We start from the raw sequence: 19220 nt of genomic DNA, 5'->3' as shown, positions 1-19220 counted from the left end.
TGTTTTACTTATTATTATTATTCTCCATCTTCCACTCGAGTCTAACTTCCTGTGGACAAAAAATCACCAAAATTTGCACATAGCTCCAGTACTATACCCAAAGTCCTCAACCTGCATTGTAGGTCAATAAAGCTGAAGGTGGCGCTACAGCAACAGTCTAAAGTTTAAAACTTTAAAAAATCATAACAAATCAGCCATAGGTGCTATCACTGTAAAACCACCACGTGAATGTAGTCCCAAGTGAGACAAAACTTTCATACACTGACCTTGCAGGAATTTTGATTATTATTATTATTCTCCATCTTCCACTGAAGTCTAACTTCCCGTGGACAAAAAATCACCAAAATTTGCACATAGCTCCAGTACTATACCCAAAGTCCTCAACCTGCATTGTAGGTCAATAAACCTGAAGGTGGCGCTACAGCAACAGTCTAAAGTTTAAAACTTAAAAAAATCATAACAAATCAGCCATAGGTGCTATCACTGTAAAACCACCACGAGAATGTAGGCCCAAGTGAGACAAAACTTTCATACGCTTTGACCTTGCAGGAATTTTGAAGTCCATCACTCGGATTTCTTCATAAACTGTTAAACCTATCAAACCTATCTCCTCCCACATTTTTAGTTCAATTGACACCAAAATTGATCTACTGTATCTTCAGACTGTCCTTACCAAAGGATCCTCACAGATTTTTGAAATATGAAAAATGGAGCCCACAGCACATCAAAAAGTTTAACTGTTAACAGTTCTGTATATAGTTCCTATTAATTCTCGCCAAATCAATGTCTGATCATCCTCATAAAAAGTGACAACATTAGCCACATATCCAAGATGTAGTATGATTTTTTTCAGAATTTTTTCTCAGAAATTGAATTTTTTAAAATATGTTTAATTCTGTCCTCTGAAACCAACACTTCATACAGAGAAAACTACGTTACCCACAATCCAACGCAAGCTCCACGAATTGGAGACATCGCTGTTGGCAACCCTACCCAACCCCCGCCGAGGATTACAATGACTAAATCGATTGATTGGCAACTGACTGAGTACACAGCTGCTGAAGTTAATGTTCAATTATGAAGAAAAGCCAACAAAACCTGTAAAAATTAATAAACATATCTCATCCCACATTTTTCAATCAATTAACACCAAACTTGCTACACTGGATCTTCAGACTGTAATTCACAAACTCATTGACCAGATTGTTGAATTATCAAAATTTGAAACGCATCAAAATGTTTTACAAATGTTTTACGATACGAATGTACAAAATGAACATTGGAATGTCAACTTTCTTGTTGTCCTATTCTCTCGCTTATTGCTCCTAAACTTGTCGGAAATTGCCTGGCCCCGCCTCATCGCTGCGAAGCAGCTTTAATTATTATTATTATTATCATTATTATGATCAATATAATTAAATCAATTATAATCAATATAATTATCAATATTATGTTTACTCAGGACTGGAACTGATAATACCAAGGCTTTAGAGGTTTTCCAGGTGCGGTTGGTTGAAACTGCACTTTTGAACTACAGAAATGACACTGTTATTGGTCGGTAGTGGTTAGGCTACAGAAAAAAAAACTTTGTGGGATATTGGATTTAGCCATTCAGTTGGTGAACTGATATGTCTTAGAGTTGAATGACCTCAGAATCAAACCAAATTTTATTTGGACAGGATTTATGAGGCAATTCGAGGGATTCTTGTTTAATTCTCTATTTCTGACATGCAAACCGTTTTTAAATTGGCTGACCTTAAGATTGGGTTGTGATATGAATGTGAATTGAAATTTCAAGAAACAATATCATAACCTTTGTGAAATGATTGATGTCTTCTGTATTTGGTAGTTGTCACACAATATGCAACTTGTCAGAGTTTTCAGAAATAAGTTGGCAAGACTATGAGGTCTGTTGAATGTAGAGATTGTGTGAGGAGTGAGAAAATATGTCAGTTTAGAGTCGTGGTTTAATCTAACGCAAGAGAGCGCGGACCAATGAGAAGCTTTCACGCTCCCTTCTAATACCTGCCTCTTTCCATCCCCCTTTCCATCCACACACAGCCTACACATAGCTGATCACGAACCGCTGTCGTCCACATATGGAGCCGCCTTCCACATTGAGAAAACTCAACTTTCAGATGAACTCTGAAATGGGACTGTGTTGAAAGACTGAAATTGTAGCGAGATAGATGTAGGCTATCGCAGTTTCTTAGTTTTTGTTTGTTTTTGTCAGTAGTTAATAGTAGTCTAAAAGTGATCTTGATAGCCTTGTTGGCGTTTTCCTTGGACTGTCTACATCACCATGCGTAAACAGAGTAGGTCCGGGAGTTTCATTCACATAACCGAGATAGTCATGAAGTTCTACTTCTATTAGGTCGACACGTCTAAAGCAGTTATTCATTTAATAGTTAGTCATGTATTCCGTATCAGAGAAACAGCCTACATGCAATGAAGTATGGCAGGGTAGGTAGGTGATACCCTAATTAGAAAAGTTGTAATTGTATTTCGTAGGCTACAGTAGGATTTACGTTTACATGTAGCTAAGGTTGTCGAATTATAGACATCTTACGAGCTTTTCAGAGTAGTTACATGCTTGTGCTTTTCATAGATGGCATGAGTGAGGCATAAGACGATCTGAAATTGTGGACCTCAAGTCAACGACGAGGCATGTGATGAAGTGAGATTTTCTTATTTCGTCCATTGACTTGGACATTACTTCGTTGAAAGGAAAGTTTGGGTATAGCCTAACGGCGCACACTGTAGCTCCATACTGAAGTATTTAGGTTAGTCTGAAGGGAAATTTAAAAGACCTAAAAATACAGCGTTGGTTTCTTCCCTACAAAGAATCATTTGAACTTCCCACCGCAGAACGAGAGCGACATAAATAGTTCTGACATGTGGATGTAATTTCAGAAGAGGAAGAAAAAAACAGACAGATGTTGAGAAATAAACAGCGCGAGCTTAGTTTGAACGTATTGTAGAGTTCAAAAACGAGGCCAAGCAAAGAGATTATAGAGATAAATATATTCTACAAGCCATTATCATCATTGAGAGGACCGATGGAGTAAAAAGATGACTCGCTCCATCAAGACAGTTAAGTAGCTTTATAAATCTGAACTGCGCATCAGTCTCCTACACTTGCTCTTTGAACACTTGGAGGAGTAAGGGATGGGACCCATTCTCGTCTCCCACAATTTGGGCTTACTTCTCATTTCGCTTCTCGGCAGTGCCTGTCTGGTAAGTGTTGTTTTTTCTCCTTAATACAGTAAGCCTGTGGTTTATGTCTTGGATTGTGTGTGAAGGCTCCCTATGGTAAATCATTGTGTGTTGTCCCTGAGTTGTGGACGTTCATTCATAATAGAAGGATGCAGAAAACAATATGCATGTTTAAATTATGTATATAACTTCATTGTAAAGCTATTCATCACTTTGCAGCCTGTGTCTAACTGTCTAGATACTGTAGCAAGCTTTTTAGTAGGTCTCAGTGGAAATGACAAGCTCAGTTGACTACACTTATGCTTGAGCAGACCTAGTGACATAGGCATCCTGACCCAGTATGGTGAAGCAAGGCTGCAGCCTGCCCACTATCCAGTCTGTGTTTCAGTGCCAGGAGCACACTGATACTGCTTCACATTCACCTGCCAGGGTTCACACGTTCCCTCCAATTAGTTCACACTCATTGTTGCATTGTTGCTTTGGTTCACTTAAACAAGATCCATTATAAAACAGTTCTGCAAATATAAAGATGGGAGAAATGATCCCAGCAGCTTATTGTAGCCTACCGACAGATGTGTTTAATTCAAATGAAGCATACAGTAGGCTACTATTGTTCCAGCTATGAGTAATATTATCCAACATGCAATATGGTTGTTCCTCTCTTAAATGGGATGTGTGTGTGTCATCGGATAAAAAACACTTGCAGTAGCTTTAACGGATTCCTTGTTCATAATCATAACATAGAATTTCTGTTCACCTCGACAATTGGAGTCTACATGTCTACACGCATCACATGTGATTTACTGTATCAACCCTTTCATCATTTGAACATTATAAATGTTAACTTCTTGCTCATACATATGGGTCTTCCTCTACAGTAGCTATATACCATAGGTATAACTTTATAAAATGCCCTACCCATAGTGTCACAGAGTAGTTGGGATGTAGCCACTCAACGTGCAAAGGGCCTCCCTATATGCACAGTGGCTCTGCAGGAGGAGCAGTGCACCAAGCGTCTGTGTTTTTTGGCCGGCTGCAGTGTGCTGCATTCAACAGGCAGTTCGCCCGGGCTCTGAGGTACAGTGCGTTTTCCCAGTGATGTGGTTCATCACTGTGCCGCAGAAGACTTCCACGCTCATTGGTTGGGATGGCAGAGGAAAACAATTATAACATTGCTGCGTATTTATAGCTGATTCAACATTTAGCCGTTAAAGGCTGTGTCTGTGAATTTTTGTTTACTCTTTTTAGTCTGATGTTTAGTTTGTGATCTTCACGCACAAAAAATCCTTTTTTTTTCCCTCTCTTTTTTCATTTGACCAAAAGTGACACAGATCACCTGCATGCCAAGGCTAGGAACTTCACATGCAACTTTGAAGTTAAAAAGGGACCTGAAAGGTGCTCTACCCTGTTTGTCAAATATTAAGAAATATGTGATCATGTACAGTACACACAGTACAACATACTACTTATAGTATGTGCATGGACTAGCTATGCATTACATGTGCATTCTATCTGTTGATGTAGGCAGACCATGTCATTTTCTGCTGTGTTTTCACCCAGACACTTGGTGACAACTAGCAGACAGAGCCACCACTTTTTGTTTTCGTCTCAGTTTGAGTGACTCACTCGGTTATTGTGTTTATTAGAGGAAGCTCAAGCTACTACTAAGAGCCTAAGTAGTACGAGGAGTACTAAGTAGGAACCTTGGGAAGCATGTAATTCGTACCTCATGACTGTACTTTTCTTCCTTGATGATTTGCGTGTGTCTAAGTCCACAAAATGAAAGTTAAATCCTAAAGAATCTGTAAGATGCAAAAAAAAAGGCCAAGGACAGTGACTTATAATAATAGTCATTTTTTTCAGACGTCAGATTCACCATCTAAACCGATACAGCTTATTCACTATATGTATACACCATACTGTAACACATTGTCATGTTATTCTTTTTCAGTCTTTCTGTAGAGTTGATCTACTTTAAAGCACACCCAGAAAGAGGTTGAACTAATGGGCTGGAGGTAATTTGTGGAATCAGAAGTGTGCCTCTGATCCATGTTACCGTTGCCATGGAATTCCGGTCCACAACAGCTCAGTTCATTTCCTGGGAAGAGAGCAGTTAATGATTCACCAGTTGGGGCTGTCTCTTATCCTCTCCCCCTGGCTGGTGTTAATTGATCTGAGAAGATGCTGATATGATATGAAAGCCATTAGCTACTCACACCTGCATTCCTTACCCTTTCCTTGACGTCAGAACAGTTGCCACTGCCACCATAGCATTTAACTGCTTTCATGTCCACATTAGACACCCATCATTCTGGTCAGCATCCATATTGGATGCATATCCATCCATAAAGTGCAGTTTGGGAAGATGTTTCAATCCGGTTTAGTTCTTTTTTTTTTCCGATCCGGTTTGATCCTTCTTTGACATTTGAAGATATCATCAGTAACATAAAGCACCTTAAAAGAACCCGCCGTGCAGCAAGCTTACACAGTAATATCAGATGACATCACGTATCAGTGAGTCTTCTGCACTGCAGGCTTCACATGCGCAACCCACAGGTTTCACTGTGGCACTTCCTCAGCTCTCACAGAGGATGGAGAGGATGGATGTAGGACAGGTTATGTATGTTTGTTTACCACCAACAGGTAACCATCATTACATAGGAAGTGTTGTCACCCTTGCAGTGGCCACGGTGGTCTTGAAGCTTGGCGAGAATAGTCTTTTCATGGTCTTCCCTGTGTTTCTCCATTATCAGGTTCTAATTAACTGATTGCAATCCCCCCTTTCAGTTGTCCGCTCGATTGACTAACCTCCCAAGGGTTGCTCTCGAATTGCGAAAACAAATGTTCACGCTTACATGGAATTTCTTGAGGTTGTGTTCAGTGCTGAATCGGTGTAGTGCTCTAATTTGAAGCAATTGGCTCTATATAGACAGTATTTATTACTCACAGGTACAAGGCTTCCACCTTGACATTATGTTGACCCTGAGCCTGGCTCTGGCGGGATGAGTAGAGCTTGATTGTGTGAAGGACTGCTAAGAAACTGATGGAGCTGAACAAGGCTTTCTTTATGGATGTGACAAGGTTTACATTCCATTGACTTGCACTCTCTCTAAAAAATTGAATATTGTGTAGTTTTTTACGGTACAGAAAAGGAAAAGAAAAGTGAAAGTATGTTGCCGGCACAGTGAAAAACGGCTATGCTTTTATTTTGCCTAACCTCTGATTGCAGCTGAATTCTTACAAACATCCTCCCAATTCTTCAGGTGTGAAAAGGCCATACTGTCACTGAGCTCCTCAAACACATTTGCCAGATTTTTCCTTGGATTAAGATTCCTCACTCTGAGTAAACTTTTAGAGGAAAAACACTCACAACATACGGTGTCATTATACCCTCGCAACCTCCTATAGCTCTTAATAGTCTTTCCTATAGTTGGTAATATTTCAATTTGATCTCTTAAATTCTCATTAGAAATGTATCCTTCACTATTAGACAGTCATTAATTTCATGTTGACTGACACATAGCACACGTTCTGAGAAAGCCTGTGACTCAGTCTCCTAGCTGGGTTGTCAACAGTGGAGTCTTCAGTTTCACTGGCGTGGTAAGGTTATAGCATGGCTGTGTTTGACTCAGGAAAGGAACGTGTTTTCTTGACTTCCCCTGACCTTGTCTTTTTTTCCAACTTTTCCTCTTAAAGAATGCAGGAGTGTGAGTAACTCAATGCCTTTTTTACACTTCACTGAAAAAGTTACACCACTAACACAGATATTTTAATGATGTGTTGTAAGACCTACGCTGGGTCCTAAAGCTCTCTCTCTCTCTCACTCTCTTGAGCAAAAAGTAACTTTTTTTGTTTTGTTTAAAGAATTGTATGGATACAGTTCTGCAGTGTGTATTCACGTGACATATGTTTTTTCAGAAAACAAACAAAACAAACCTTTGGCTTGAAGACGTTTTAACTTTCATGACAAAAGTGTCTGTGGCTTCATAGGTTTTTACAAAAGAGAATCTGAATTATTTATTTGCCAGGTCCAATTGCATGTATCAGGAATATATCCCGTGGAACTGCTTGATACACAAGACAAGGCTACACATAAAAAAAAAAAACTATGAGTAAAGGATTGATAATCATTTAAGAACTATTTACAAACCATTTGTCAAGTTAATTAACTGTACAAATGAGTTGATGAAGGCTCGTAAAGGATAGCTATTATTAAGTATTACCTGTACTGTACATGCAATATCCTACATGTTGGTCAGCTAGCAAGATACAGTATTGTGATAAGGATATTGTGAATAGATTATACATTCAAGTAGATAATTGATTTAAGTGTAGATTTTAGAGAGCTATTATTGGTGTCACTAGTGGCCTAAAATAAGATCAGTAGTAGTTGTTCCTAACAGGAAGCCAATCCAGTTCTCAACTGACACATGATCTCTGCCATCTCTATTAATCAGCGATATGATTTGAAATATCAAAGTCTCTCATTTTGAGTCTTCATTGTTCAAATAATCATGCCTCTCTGAGTGGGGTTAAAGATAATACTTATATCTGCTTTGTGACTCTTAAGGCGAAGAAAGGCCACAGACTTTGGGTTTGGCTGTGCTGAGCTATTCAAATGTACAAAAGGCTTATCTTGCCTTTGTGTTTGGACTTTGTACAGAGATTAAATAATTGATTTTGTAGTGGGAAGTTGTCAAGTATAAAAAGGAAAGACCAAAAATGTACATGTGGGGGATCTCTTAAATTGTAAAGCCTATGGGTGATGCTTTGACCATAAACAGCGTGAAGGGATGGCTGTTGTATGTTCGGTGAAATGAGTACTGTTTACAAGTTACTGTTGTTTCGAAATGCAGAGGCGAAAGGACCTATGGTGTTTACAGGACGACTTCAGAGCTTGGTAAGCATAAACCATGTAATTCCTGAACTTGAAATCCACGTATATCATACTTTTTAGTGTTTTTCAAGTGTGCCCATAGCTAGCAACGAGCCAGGGTGTGCGCACCAACTTTATTGACAGATTACAGCGTGAAGGGATGGCTGTTGTATGTTCGGTACCTTAGCACCTTTCATACAAATAAATGCACAATTCATGCTGAGCCCCTGAAGTGTTGACATACCTCAGACTGCAATATGGTAGCGCTAGATCACACTGTAATCATTTTTTGGACTAGGATTACACAAAAACTACCAGACCGTTTTTCATGAAACTCGGTGGGGGCTGGGGGGGGGTAACATGGGCCAATTTAGAACCCATCACAATTTTGGCACACACAGAACCACAAAATGCATTCAGCAGCAGAGGTCTGTGCTCTCTCAGTACTGTACCATTTCTAGTTATGAATGAATTGTATGGCTCTAGCACAGATAAATGTTACACAGCATGATACCTGGTTCTTCTAAAGGCTCAAATGCAGAAATATGCTTTATTAAAATACATTTTGAACAATTTAGAAGCATGGAAAGCTGTTGAGATCATGGCAAATATTTTCTTGTCATATGACGTGAATAAGTGAATGATTAAACGTATTAGTAAGAATGCTGTAAGAGGCAACGAACCAACTTGCTCCCCAATTAGTTTACCTTTAGAAAAGTGCACTTGCCATGAGATAGTTGGGTGCGCCCTTCCATTATACTGTAGTAGGATGTACAGTACATGTGTTTGAAAGAATCTTGACTGCAGAGGTCCCCTGTTGCATTCAAATTGAAGTAACTAACTAGCTGGTTAGCTAACTTGAATGCCACTGTCCACAACACATAGCTACATAGCCGTTGAACATGTGCCCCTGCCATTAGTTAATGTGCCCATGCCATTAATAATTGCACTTTAACTGTAAAGGCAGCCCAGTCTGCTCTCTAAAGCTAATTACCAAGAAAGAATGGCAAGCTTCACAATGTATCCCGTTACTTTAGATCCTGTTAATTTAGAATATACCTATTCTTTCTTTTTCTTTTTTTAAATTTCTTTCTTAAACCTGTAGAAAAAGTTAGATTTTATAATGGGAGAGGGCTTTGAATAAGCCCACTGGGCTTCCTTTCTCTCCCTGCACTGTTATTTATTTATTTATTTTGTTGTTCTTGTTTGCCTTTTTCTGTATGGTGCTAATACAAATCAAATCAATCAAAATCAACTATATAGCACAATAAGGCAGTTGTCCACTATTTACTGAAATATCCAAAAAGTCCCCCGTGGAAAGTGTTTTCTGTTTTCATAGTATTGCAGCCAAGAGGAAGTCAGGCAGGGAACAAAACAACTTCTCTCAGACTATAGTGAAACGCGTACAGGATGACAAAAGCACCGTTTGTATCAACCTCGGTTCTATTCTGAGCAGTATTTCTAGGCATCAACGGAGTAGTATTTCAATTTGATCTCTTAAATTCTCATTAGAAATGTATCCTTCACCATTACACAGTCATTAATTTCATGTTGACTGACACATAGCACACGTTTTGAGAAAGCCGAGTAGTATTATGTTAAAATTAGCCAAAACATAAATTTTCTCAGCAGCACATGCACGTCCTTTGGTCCTGAGCAATACACCTGCCACTTATTAACCTCATACAGTGCCATGGTTGTGGGTCTGTAAAGATATTCAGGACTTTCTCACACTGCAAACCGCACAAGTGTTGATGAAACAACTTGTCCTTATCACCATGGAGAGAATACCCAAGAGTACACATGTGCGATGGTGACGGAATCTGATGAAGCATTCATGAGAAGATGAGTTTTAAAGTATTATGTTAGCATTAGCTTCCTGTCAAAATGGTCAAATTTCAAATGCATTTGAATTTAAAATAATTAAATAAACACCAGTTTCCCCCTCATTTTGGAATGGATCTCTTAGCTACAGTACGTATTAACACCCTATAGGGAGACATGCACAATACATATCAGACTTACGGTTTATTAGAATAAACATTTTTATAGGATTGCCAAATTTGCAACCTGAAGAAAAATCCATCATGGTGGACTTCATGGTTTCTTGAGGCAAATTGGTTTCCCATGAGGAAACACACTATGAAACAAAATGTCATAAAATTTCATCAAACGAGGTTGAAATCCCCACTTTTTGAAATGTCCACTTTGAATCGGTTACTGTTAATCTGACACGCCAGAGAGTTTTGCTTTGCATGGGAACTATCCTTCGGATACTGTTTGGAAAATGACAGGCACTTTCAAAAATACTTATAGGTAGGTGATTGGATGAACCATCTGTCTATCACCGTCTGTCACACGCTAATTTCAAACGCTCCTTGCTGTTGTCGCACCTAAACCTGCCCACCGTAGAATTCCTCAGAACCAACACTGATTCTGATCTGGCACAAACTGATATCTATGGAGAGAATCCAGACTGATTTGCGAGGGAAACAGAATGTGAGCTCGCGAAATAAGGATGGTCTCACGAAGCTAGGTTACTGTGCCACCTATGGACGAATCAAGGCCATTCTTTCTGGCATAGTAACCAGTTTTGACCTGGTGATTTATAGCATTTTTTGGTTGTGGGGTTGTGGAGATAATTTAGGATACAGGCAGACGCCATTCGACCGTTTCTTTCATTATAGTAAAAAATCACCATATTAATGTCTTCTCCTGCGTGATCTTCTTTCCTTTAGCTACTTTCAGTGTGAATATTCTGGCGTAGTGGAGTCCATGTGGGGAACATTCCTTAAATCCCAGAGCACCTCAATTGCGTTGACTTGTGAAAATTCTCAGCCATTTTGTGGCCTTTCCCACTGACAGAAAGTACTGTGACACCCTCCCCTCACTGTTCCACAAGGGACAGCCTCTCAACCACTCTTCAGAGCTTTGAAGACCTAGACTTTTAGTTAATTTGTTTCATGCAACATTAAAGAGTCATCCCTACGTCAATTTATTAGATCAAAAGATTATATGAATGAATGATGAATGATGAATCTAATCTAATACAGTACAGTTGTTTACAAAGTGAGCTCAGTACTGTAGGATGCAACTCAATTTTGGGCACATGGCTTTTGGCAGAGAGGAGGGAAGATTTCTTAAAAGCACCTCTATACGTTTCATAGCACCTCGGGGGCTTATGAGCTTATAAGTATGCAATTCACAGCTCCACATTTTCCAGCAAAGAGTAAGAAATCCTCTGGTTGAAGCACAGGGCAGATCTGAGCCAATTCAAATTCAGATAACAGCAAGAGGCCGGCCCATATTGCAGCATTAGCTCAATAGCAGCATGATCCAATGAGAGCAGGACATCTCTGTGGTGCTGCAGGCTGATAGTCTCACAGTTCATGCAATCCGTGTAAATGGAACTCTGGCTCCAATGGGAGTTTGCTAGCATTTTGTTCTGAACATGATGCACTGAATGGGGAAAGGGCAATCAGATTTGAACTACTTTTTTTGAAGTCGCCCCCTCCCCCCAAACAACAGTTCATGTATTATATATTATATAACATGAATCCCTGTTGCTGTCTTTAAAGTCATGTCGCTACCAGAAATATGAACATACGGTGAATCAGTGACTCATTGAGTTGAAAAAGCCTATTTCACTGAAGTGAAGTGAAACACTGGGCCTCATTTATCCAGTGCCGTTTTAGCCTTCATGACTGAACATTAATGTATGCTAAGACCATACAGTATACTGCAAATGTGTGTTATCAACTTGTCCAGTTTTCGATGGCCACATTCTAGCACACTGTTGCCTATTGACTTAAACTATGACTCCTTTTTCTCGAGGGACCCCAGTCATTTTTGGTCAAATATAAATACAGGTCTCAAAGGCCTTAGTAGCAGTGGCCTTGCGGTAAGTGGAAACTGGAAAGCTCATGCTGAAAGACTAGTAGCAGAGATCTCAGATGCAATCTACCCAATGCTCTTCCAGCATTTGTACATGACACGGACAGTATAACTTGAAAGGAGCAAGCAATCAACACCCTGTCTCACTACACACATACATGCACGTACGCACGTATGCAAACACACACACACACACACACACACACACACACACACACACACACACTGACTCATACTGTATGGTGACACCTCCCGTTCGTCAGGACTACAACTTCAAACATTTGCATGTGCAGCACAGCAGGTGTGCAGCCCATGATTTGCCATATAAAAGCTAAAGGGATAAGTAATGACTGGTTCTGTGTCTGGGTGGTTGACAGGATGTACAGTCCCGGTTGATTTGTCTGATCTGTTTGATGTCTGGTCTGTTCAGTGATGGACATTGTTCTGTAAGTAATATGATTGGCACATCAATCACTTTAATTTCTAAGCATAAATTAATTACAGGGCCTCAAGATGTCTTAAATCAACCACACGGCAGTGACACGCACAAGTACACACGTGAGCAGCGACACAGCACCCAACACAAACACACACACAAACACACACACACACACACACACACACACACATATACATGCAACTTCAGGGGTTGCCAATGGAATTTGTCCACTGCATTTTCCCATCGAAACTGTCCTCCAGGGGCAGCCAGGAGCAGTGGGCAGCCTCGTCATTGGCGCCTGGGGACCAAGTCCAAGTGCTTCTCCCACATTATGCTTTCACTCCCAAAATGTTTGGATGGCCTCCTTGATTAAGAATGCCAGAATTATTCTGTTTGTAGTCATTTTTGGCTGATGGCACATCAGCGCCATTACTCTGGATTGTCTAATTCTCAGTTGATTGCTCGCTCTGTGGCTTGTTAACCCTTGCACTATAGCTTCCGACCAGCAGTGGCTGATAGCGTGGCAGAAACATATTGAGCTCAATGACAGAAATGCAGAAGAGGAGAAGCCAGTTCAGTCAATGCAAAGATAAATTCGCAGACAATCTGTCCAGCGAATATCTTAGTTAAAGGGTACCGCACATGCTAAATCAATTTTGTAATGTGTTTATCATATACATGTTGGTCTCTGATGGTCCTACCAATGTACAAAAGTTGATTTTAAACAACCCAGTCGTTTGTTTATGGTCAGCACACTTTCTCCTGCCCTGGAAGCTCCACCCTTCAACAATCCATTTGGATTTTCAGAGTTTTCTGTGTTGTTAGTGATGTTTTAGTGACGTAGATTGAGGAGCATTATCATAGTCCCGCCCAGGTCCCGCCCTAGCGGCCAGGTTTGCTTCCGCTCTGAACTCCACCATTTTTTTCCAGCCGAGTCGAGTGCGTCACATCAGGAATTATGCCACATCGCTGTTCTGTTTTCAGCTGCAAAAATCCACACGTATCGCTACATCTTGTCCCAACTCTTCGTGAAGAAATTGTCATCCCTCCCCCGCCCCTCCCCCTCCATCTCATTGGTCAACGGGGCTTTCACAGGAATCCATTCAGACATACAGAGTTTTTTTCTGCATAAGACATCAAAATTCACTTTTCTGAGACCCCCAGAAACCGATTTTAGGTAGGTAAAAACAGCATATGCGGTGCCCTTTAATACAAGATTGATTGATCTAGGAAAGCAGTTTTGTGTATTTTAGACGTTTGTTGCTGGGATGGATCAATATGCTTGACAATGGTTTGCAGACATTACAGTTCTTTGGTGTATAAAGGGAAAATAAAAACTTTGACTTACAGTAATATCTACCCACCCCCCCTCCAATGACATTTAATTTACTTTACACAAGTCATATAATAACTGAGCCGGGCGGCACGAAACTCGGAAGGTAGAGCGGCCAGGGATCGCAAGGTCCCCGGTTCGATCCCAGCTCCCGGCATTGTGCCGAAGTGTCCTTGAGCAACACACTGAGCAACACACTGAAGCCCAAAATCTCTCACGTGCGGCATGGTGGCATAGTACCTAGTACTGTCACCTCACAGCAAAAAAAGGTCTCCGGGCCTTTCTGTGCGGAGTTTGCATGTTCTCCCAGTGCTTGCAAGGATTTCCTCCCAAAGAACCCGATACAAAAAACAGGCAGAAGAACAGATGCTCTTCAGTTCGGTCCCTGACCAAGACCTAGACTGAACACTTAGATCGAGATCCCTGCTCCTGGCTGCCCCTGGAGGAGGACAGGTTGGATGGGAGAAATATGTGGAACAATTTCTAACAGCGAACAATTTCTATGTCGCCGTGCACTATGTGTGCAAAAGTACTGTAGGCTATGTTTTCCAGAATAAATATGTGACATAAAACTGCACTGGTACTGTAGCCCTACATCTTTATTGTCCCAGAGATAATTGTTGCGCATAAAATAATACAACATGACATAAAACGAAGACATACAAAACGGTGGAATGTTCTAAAATATTTATAATAATATCATTAGGTGACATTGGCGGCAACCTGGACCTGCACACCTCCAGAGCCCTGCACGGGCAAGAAAGATTGTGGCCGACCCCTCTATTGGAAATGTAGTGATCGAGCTACAAGAAAAGGGGGGAAATCATAAAATCGATTAGTAATAATAGCATAGTTATTTTGCATATACAAAACAGCATAAATTACAACATGGTAGATCTACAGCACATCAAATGTAGGCTAGTTTGAGCGAGAGAGAATAAGCGAATGTTGGTAACCTTTATCGAGCTAAGGTCATTCATTAGTGTGATCATTGGTTGGTGTGATAGTAATCAGTCATGCTCTGTGTTAAAGCAGTAACAAGGCTGTGAACCTACCCAGATAGCAAGCGGATGTGTAATGATTCTGGGCCATATATTGGCCGGAACTAAGCCACCAGGGCCAGATCTGGCCTGTATATGGCCCAGATCCGCTTGCTATCTGGGTACCAATGGGTAGCGCAAAATTCAAGTTCACTTTTTTCTTTTCTTTTGTGGGTGTGGATGGATGATTAGACAGTTTAAGGGAATGGTAATTTCTTGCATGACATCACAAGATAAACGAGCTGAAAGAAGACACACATTTCATTGTTGACTCAATCAAATATGTGTACAGCCATTGTCTTGCTCTACTTACTTCACCAACTAAAGGGGAGTGATTAGGCAATGAAGGGCTGTCAATGAAATTTGTCCAGGACTATCAAAAGAACAGGCCAGGCTGGACCTGCTCTGGTTTTGTCATGAAAACCATGAAAACCTGCTATTTCAGCTGACCCCTGCTGACCCCTGCTGACCCCTGCAGTACAGCCACAGCCCAGATACAACACATGCTAATGGATGTGATTCATTGTCTTCTAAGAGGTTAATAAACGTCACACCTTCTTAACATTAATATACTGTATTACAACTATGGCGGGCTTCACATTTCCTAAGGAAAAAAAATGCTCTTCTTGTTGAGCTATAAGCTGTTCTCTACATCTTTGATACAGTGTGTAATGTTTAAAACTGTGCATAGTACAGCAGTCCAGTCCCTTACTGACCCAGGGTTAAAGAGCCTCGAATCACAGGACAAAGTTCTGTACTCCAGATCTTCCCAATAGTTGTACCTTAATTTTGACAGGATTTCACATCACAAAACCTCTGTGATTCCACTGCCAGTGGAGCCCGTTTGAAACAGTTGATGGTGTCTGACCTTCTCGTCAAGGTTCACCCACAAAAGACCCCTCACCGAGCGAATCAAACGGAAGGGACACCTTGGATAATTATGCAGTGCTTGATTATCCTCCAATTTCGATCTTTCTTTATTGGGAAGGCAGTCGCACTGTCTTTGAGCGCAAAACATTAATTGATTGTGCACCACACTTGGGCAGTCATTCAGAGGACCTGATGAACAACGTATTGATTTAACATGGACAGGCAGAAACCACCCTTTCACTTGAACTAATTGGACTTTCCCATTGAACCATTTCCCATTCTTCATTGTGTGCTGTACGTGCCGGCAATTGCAATATGTACTGTAGTAGTCTAACCCCTTGGCTCCACTGCGTACATCAGCATCAACTATCAGCGTCAGCTAAAAATCAAAAAATGAACCTCAACAATTCTCTAACATTGGATGCAGGCTTCGAATGCTGACTGCAAGGCACCTACTGTAAAAATCCCAGCTTGGCACAGTGTACCTCCCAGTTGTTGCCTGTCATCATACTGTTGATAATAGGATCTATCCCATTTAATGTTTTTGCTATTTAATGTTTTTTGCTAGCTAGTATACAGTGCTGGGTTGAATATTTTAAGTTGAAGTAATTATTAATATTAATAGAGCCTGAACATGTGGGGGAAATGACCAAATATCACTGTATTAATATTAGGGTTGTGAAAGTTACCCAGTTACTAGAAGGGAATCATGGCAAATCGTCCAGGTTCTATACCTACAGTAGCCCTTCCATTCGCTGTCATCATTCATTTATACAACCTTTTGTAAGAAAAAACATTTACCTTCAGAAAGCTTTCAGACATTTCAGGGGTCTTGTTGCTCTTGATGATTTTGTGTCTGGTCAGTGGCTTTAAAATATGAATGAACCCATTAGAGCCCACCTGAAGTCCTTGTGTGGGTCATAAATATTGTAGCATAAAGCTTTCTGTGTGCTAACCTTTTTCCATTTGTTTTTCACAATAAGGTAATGAGTATATAGCCTACATCAGCATTGGTCCAATGTGTAGTTATTCTCATCCTATCTCTATGACCTCTTCTTACCTTTCAAGATTCGTCTTGAATTTGTGCTCTGATCAAACACAACACAGACACACTCTCACAAATCTGATAAAAAATCAGAATAAATCTGAGGTTTTATGCACTGCATACTGTTGTATTGTAGTAATGTACATTTCACAAGGTGCCATAATGTAAAAGTGTGTTATTCAACAGATTCACTCAAATGATAATGGATTGCTGTTGAGGATTTTTACTGTATAGAGTAACTGAGTGGCCGTAATGTAACAGTCAAGTGTGAAATGCCCCAGATTTGTTGCATCTCAAAATAGAAAGCTCTTAAGAGAATTTATATATATAAATCCATAATCTTGATAATCTAGATAATGCATTCACAGCTGCAGCTTGTGCATATATTTTTCAAGTGCATGTAAATATAACCTACTGTCGTGATAGTGATCCAGTCCACTCCCCATGTGTTAATCTTTGTTTTTGTACCATCCATTAGGATATTATGATACTGTATATCTTGTGCCTTTTATTTTTATGTAATGTTTTGATGCAAAATCAAATGTTGTGCCGGCATTGAGATAAGCAATTACTATGTGTATTAAATCATTTATATAACAGAGAAACAAGTGTTTAAAGAGAACAACCCAGTCAGACCTATCCTGGACCCATGATATATAGGCTACGCTGCTTCTCAGAGCACACAATGTTTCCATCAGGGACAAGAGTGCTGTTCTTCAGGCTTAGGACCAGGGCAGGGTATAATTAGGAACTGAATGCTGCTTTAAGTCAGAATGTGGTCTGCGAGCATTTCCAAAGGACAACCAGTCTTGCGGTTTGTGGTTTTTATCATCAAATGCAAATTGCACAGTTGAAGAGGAGTGGCACTGACTCATAGAGTTTATAATATCCAGGAACTTCATCCGCTAAAACATTCATGCGGTGCAATATGTCAAGAGTAACATATTCATGTTTTTTCCAGATAGTGGACAAGCCATTAAAAACAAGATTCGGTAGAGCTATAATTTTCAAGATCCCCCTATTTTGTGAGGAAAAAAACTAGGGGAAAGTCAAAAAAGCCCCTGGGATCGCATTTTGAAAATAAGCCAAGAACAAGGAAGGAAATGTTAGTGTATGGTGTAAAGAAGGGCAAATGACCAAAACAAGTACATAAAACAAACATATGTCTGTATTCCCATAATACAGGCGCTTTATGGCGACCAGGGTAAATATTATCTGTATATTATTTATCATCCATGTGACGAAGTGTGATCTGGAACGGAAAGTCTCACTTTACAGTCATTTGCCCAAGAATCTCATCCTCAGTAATGAGTTAACCAACAGAGAGCAGCATTAACACTGAAGTATAGACTGATTTACTGTAGGGCACTGATATGAAGAGGGATACAATATTTTCCGCAGTATTAAAATGGCACACAGTTTTGATCAGTGCAGCGTTGACAAGCAAATCGTGCAACTGCTGTCAAAGCTGTGAAGAAGAACACGGACCTTTTCTGTCAATAGAACACAGTTTCCCCTCCACCCCCACTCTCATTGCAATAAAAATGATTTAATGTTAGTTGGCTGGCTTGCTTATCCCTAAATGACCCCAGGTTTTGAATATTGGTCGAGTGAAATTTGCCATGAAATGAAAAGCAGCAAAATCCACAAACATGTTTCCCTGTGTAAGCTGGGATGTTGGTTATTCACACCTTATGCTATACAGTAGCTCTGAAGGCTAGAGTACACCTACACCTACTGTTTAAGCTGCCCCCAAACCCCCTCAGAGGGAAGGCAATTATGAATTTATGAAGTGATATAAAGATGATTTTCCTAAACAAGAATACATCCTTCTTCCTCTCATACAGTAGGTCTCTGAATTTGCCCTCAGCTAAACAATGTAGGTGTAAATGAGCATTGAATGAAAATGTAAGAACTGCTGTGATATAATTGGGCTTAATGTCTTAGTTATTTCAACTGATTGATGTGTCTCAACATCACATCATTATCATCAACAATAACAACTGTGTTACAATTTGCTACTGTATGATTAATTGTAGACAAAAGGAGCCAGCACTTATTTTGTTCCAAGAAGCATTAAATTGTTGAACAGCTGTTGATGCCTGTTGCAGTGATGATGATGTTGACGCGATGATGTTGGTGAGGATGGTGATGACGATGATAGTGGTTGGTGACATTGTGGTGTTGGTGATGGGCATACATTTTAATGTTTTCTGTATGCTTGATGTGTGCTAAACAAATTCCCCTCTGGGGCAATAAAGGTTTCAATTCAATTCAATTCAATCAGAACCTTGATCTTAGAAGACACATCTTAAAACGACTAATCGTCGCTTCATTTGTCAACTGAGTTATGTAATGTATAGTGGAACTGTGGCTTCTGCTCTGCTAACAACTTTTCCTACACAACATACAATATGAATACATCATACATTGCCTACTGTATTGGCTGTTCATTCACTGCATTGAATCTGCTTTGTGTACAGACATAGACTGTTGCTATGTGTCTG

At 40.1% G+C, this 19220-nt stretch overlaps 1 protein-coding gene across 1 annotated transcript in view; it reads left to right on the top strand.

The window, feature by feature from the left end:
• Positions 1–3168: 3168 nt before the first annotated feature.
• pth1r (parathyroid hormone 1 receptor) overlaps positions 3169–19220 on the top strand; it is a gene marked incomplete at both ends in the record, with an annotated part of 38149 nt that continues 22097 nt past the window's right edge. Inside the window, one exon of the mRNA XM_084458470.1 lies at positions 3169–3237. Coding sequence (XP_084314596.1) covers positions 3169–3237 — 69 coding nt within the window. The remainder of the gene's footprint in view (positions 3238–19220) is intronic.

This window comes from Borostomias antarcticus (assembly GCF_949987555.1).
Source record: "Borostomias antarcticus genome assembly, chromosome: 24".
Lineage (NCBI taxonomy): Eukaryota > Metazoa > Chordata > Actinopteri > Stomiiformes > Stomiidae > Borostomias > Borostomias antarcticus.
This window is presented reverse-complemented; position numbering and strand designations above follow the sequence as displayed.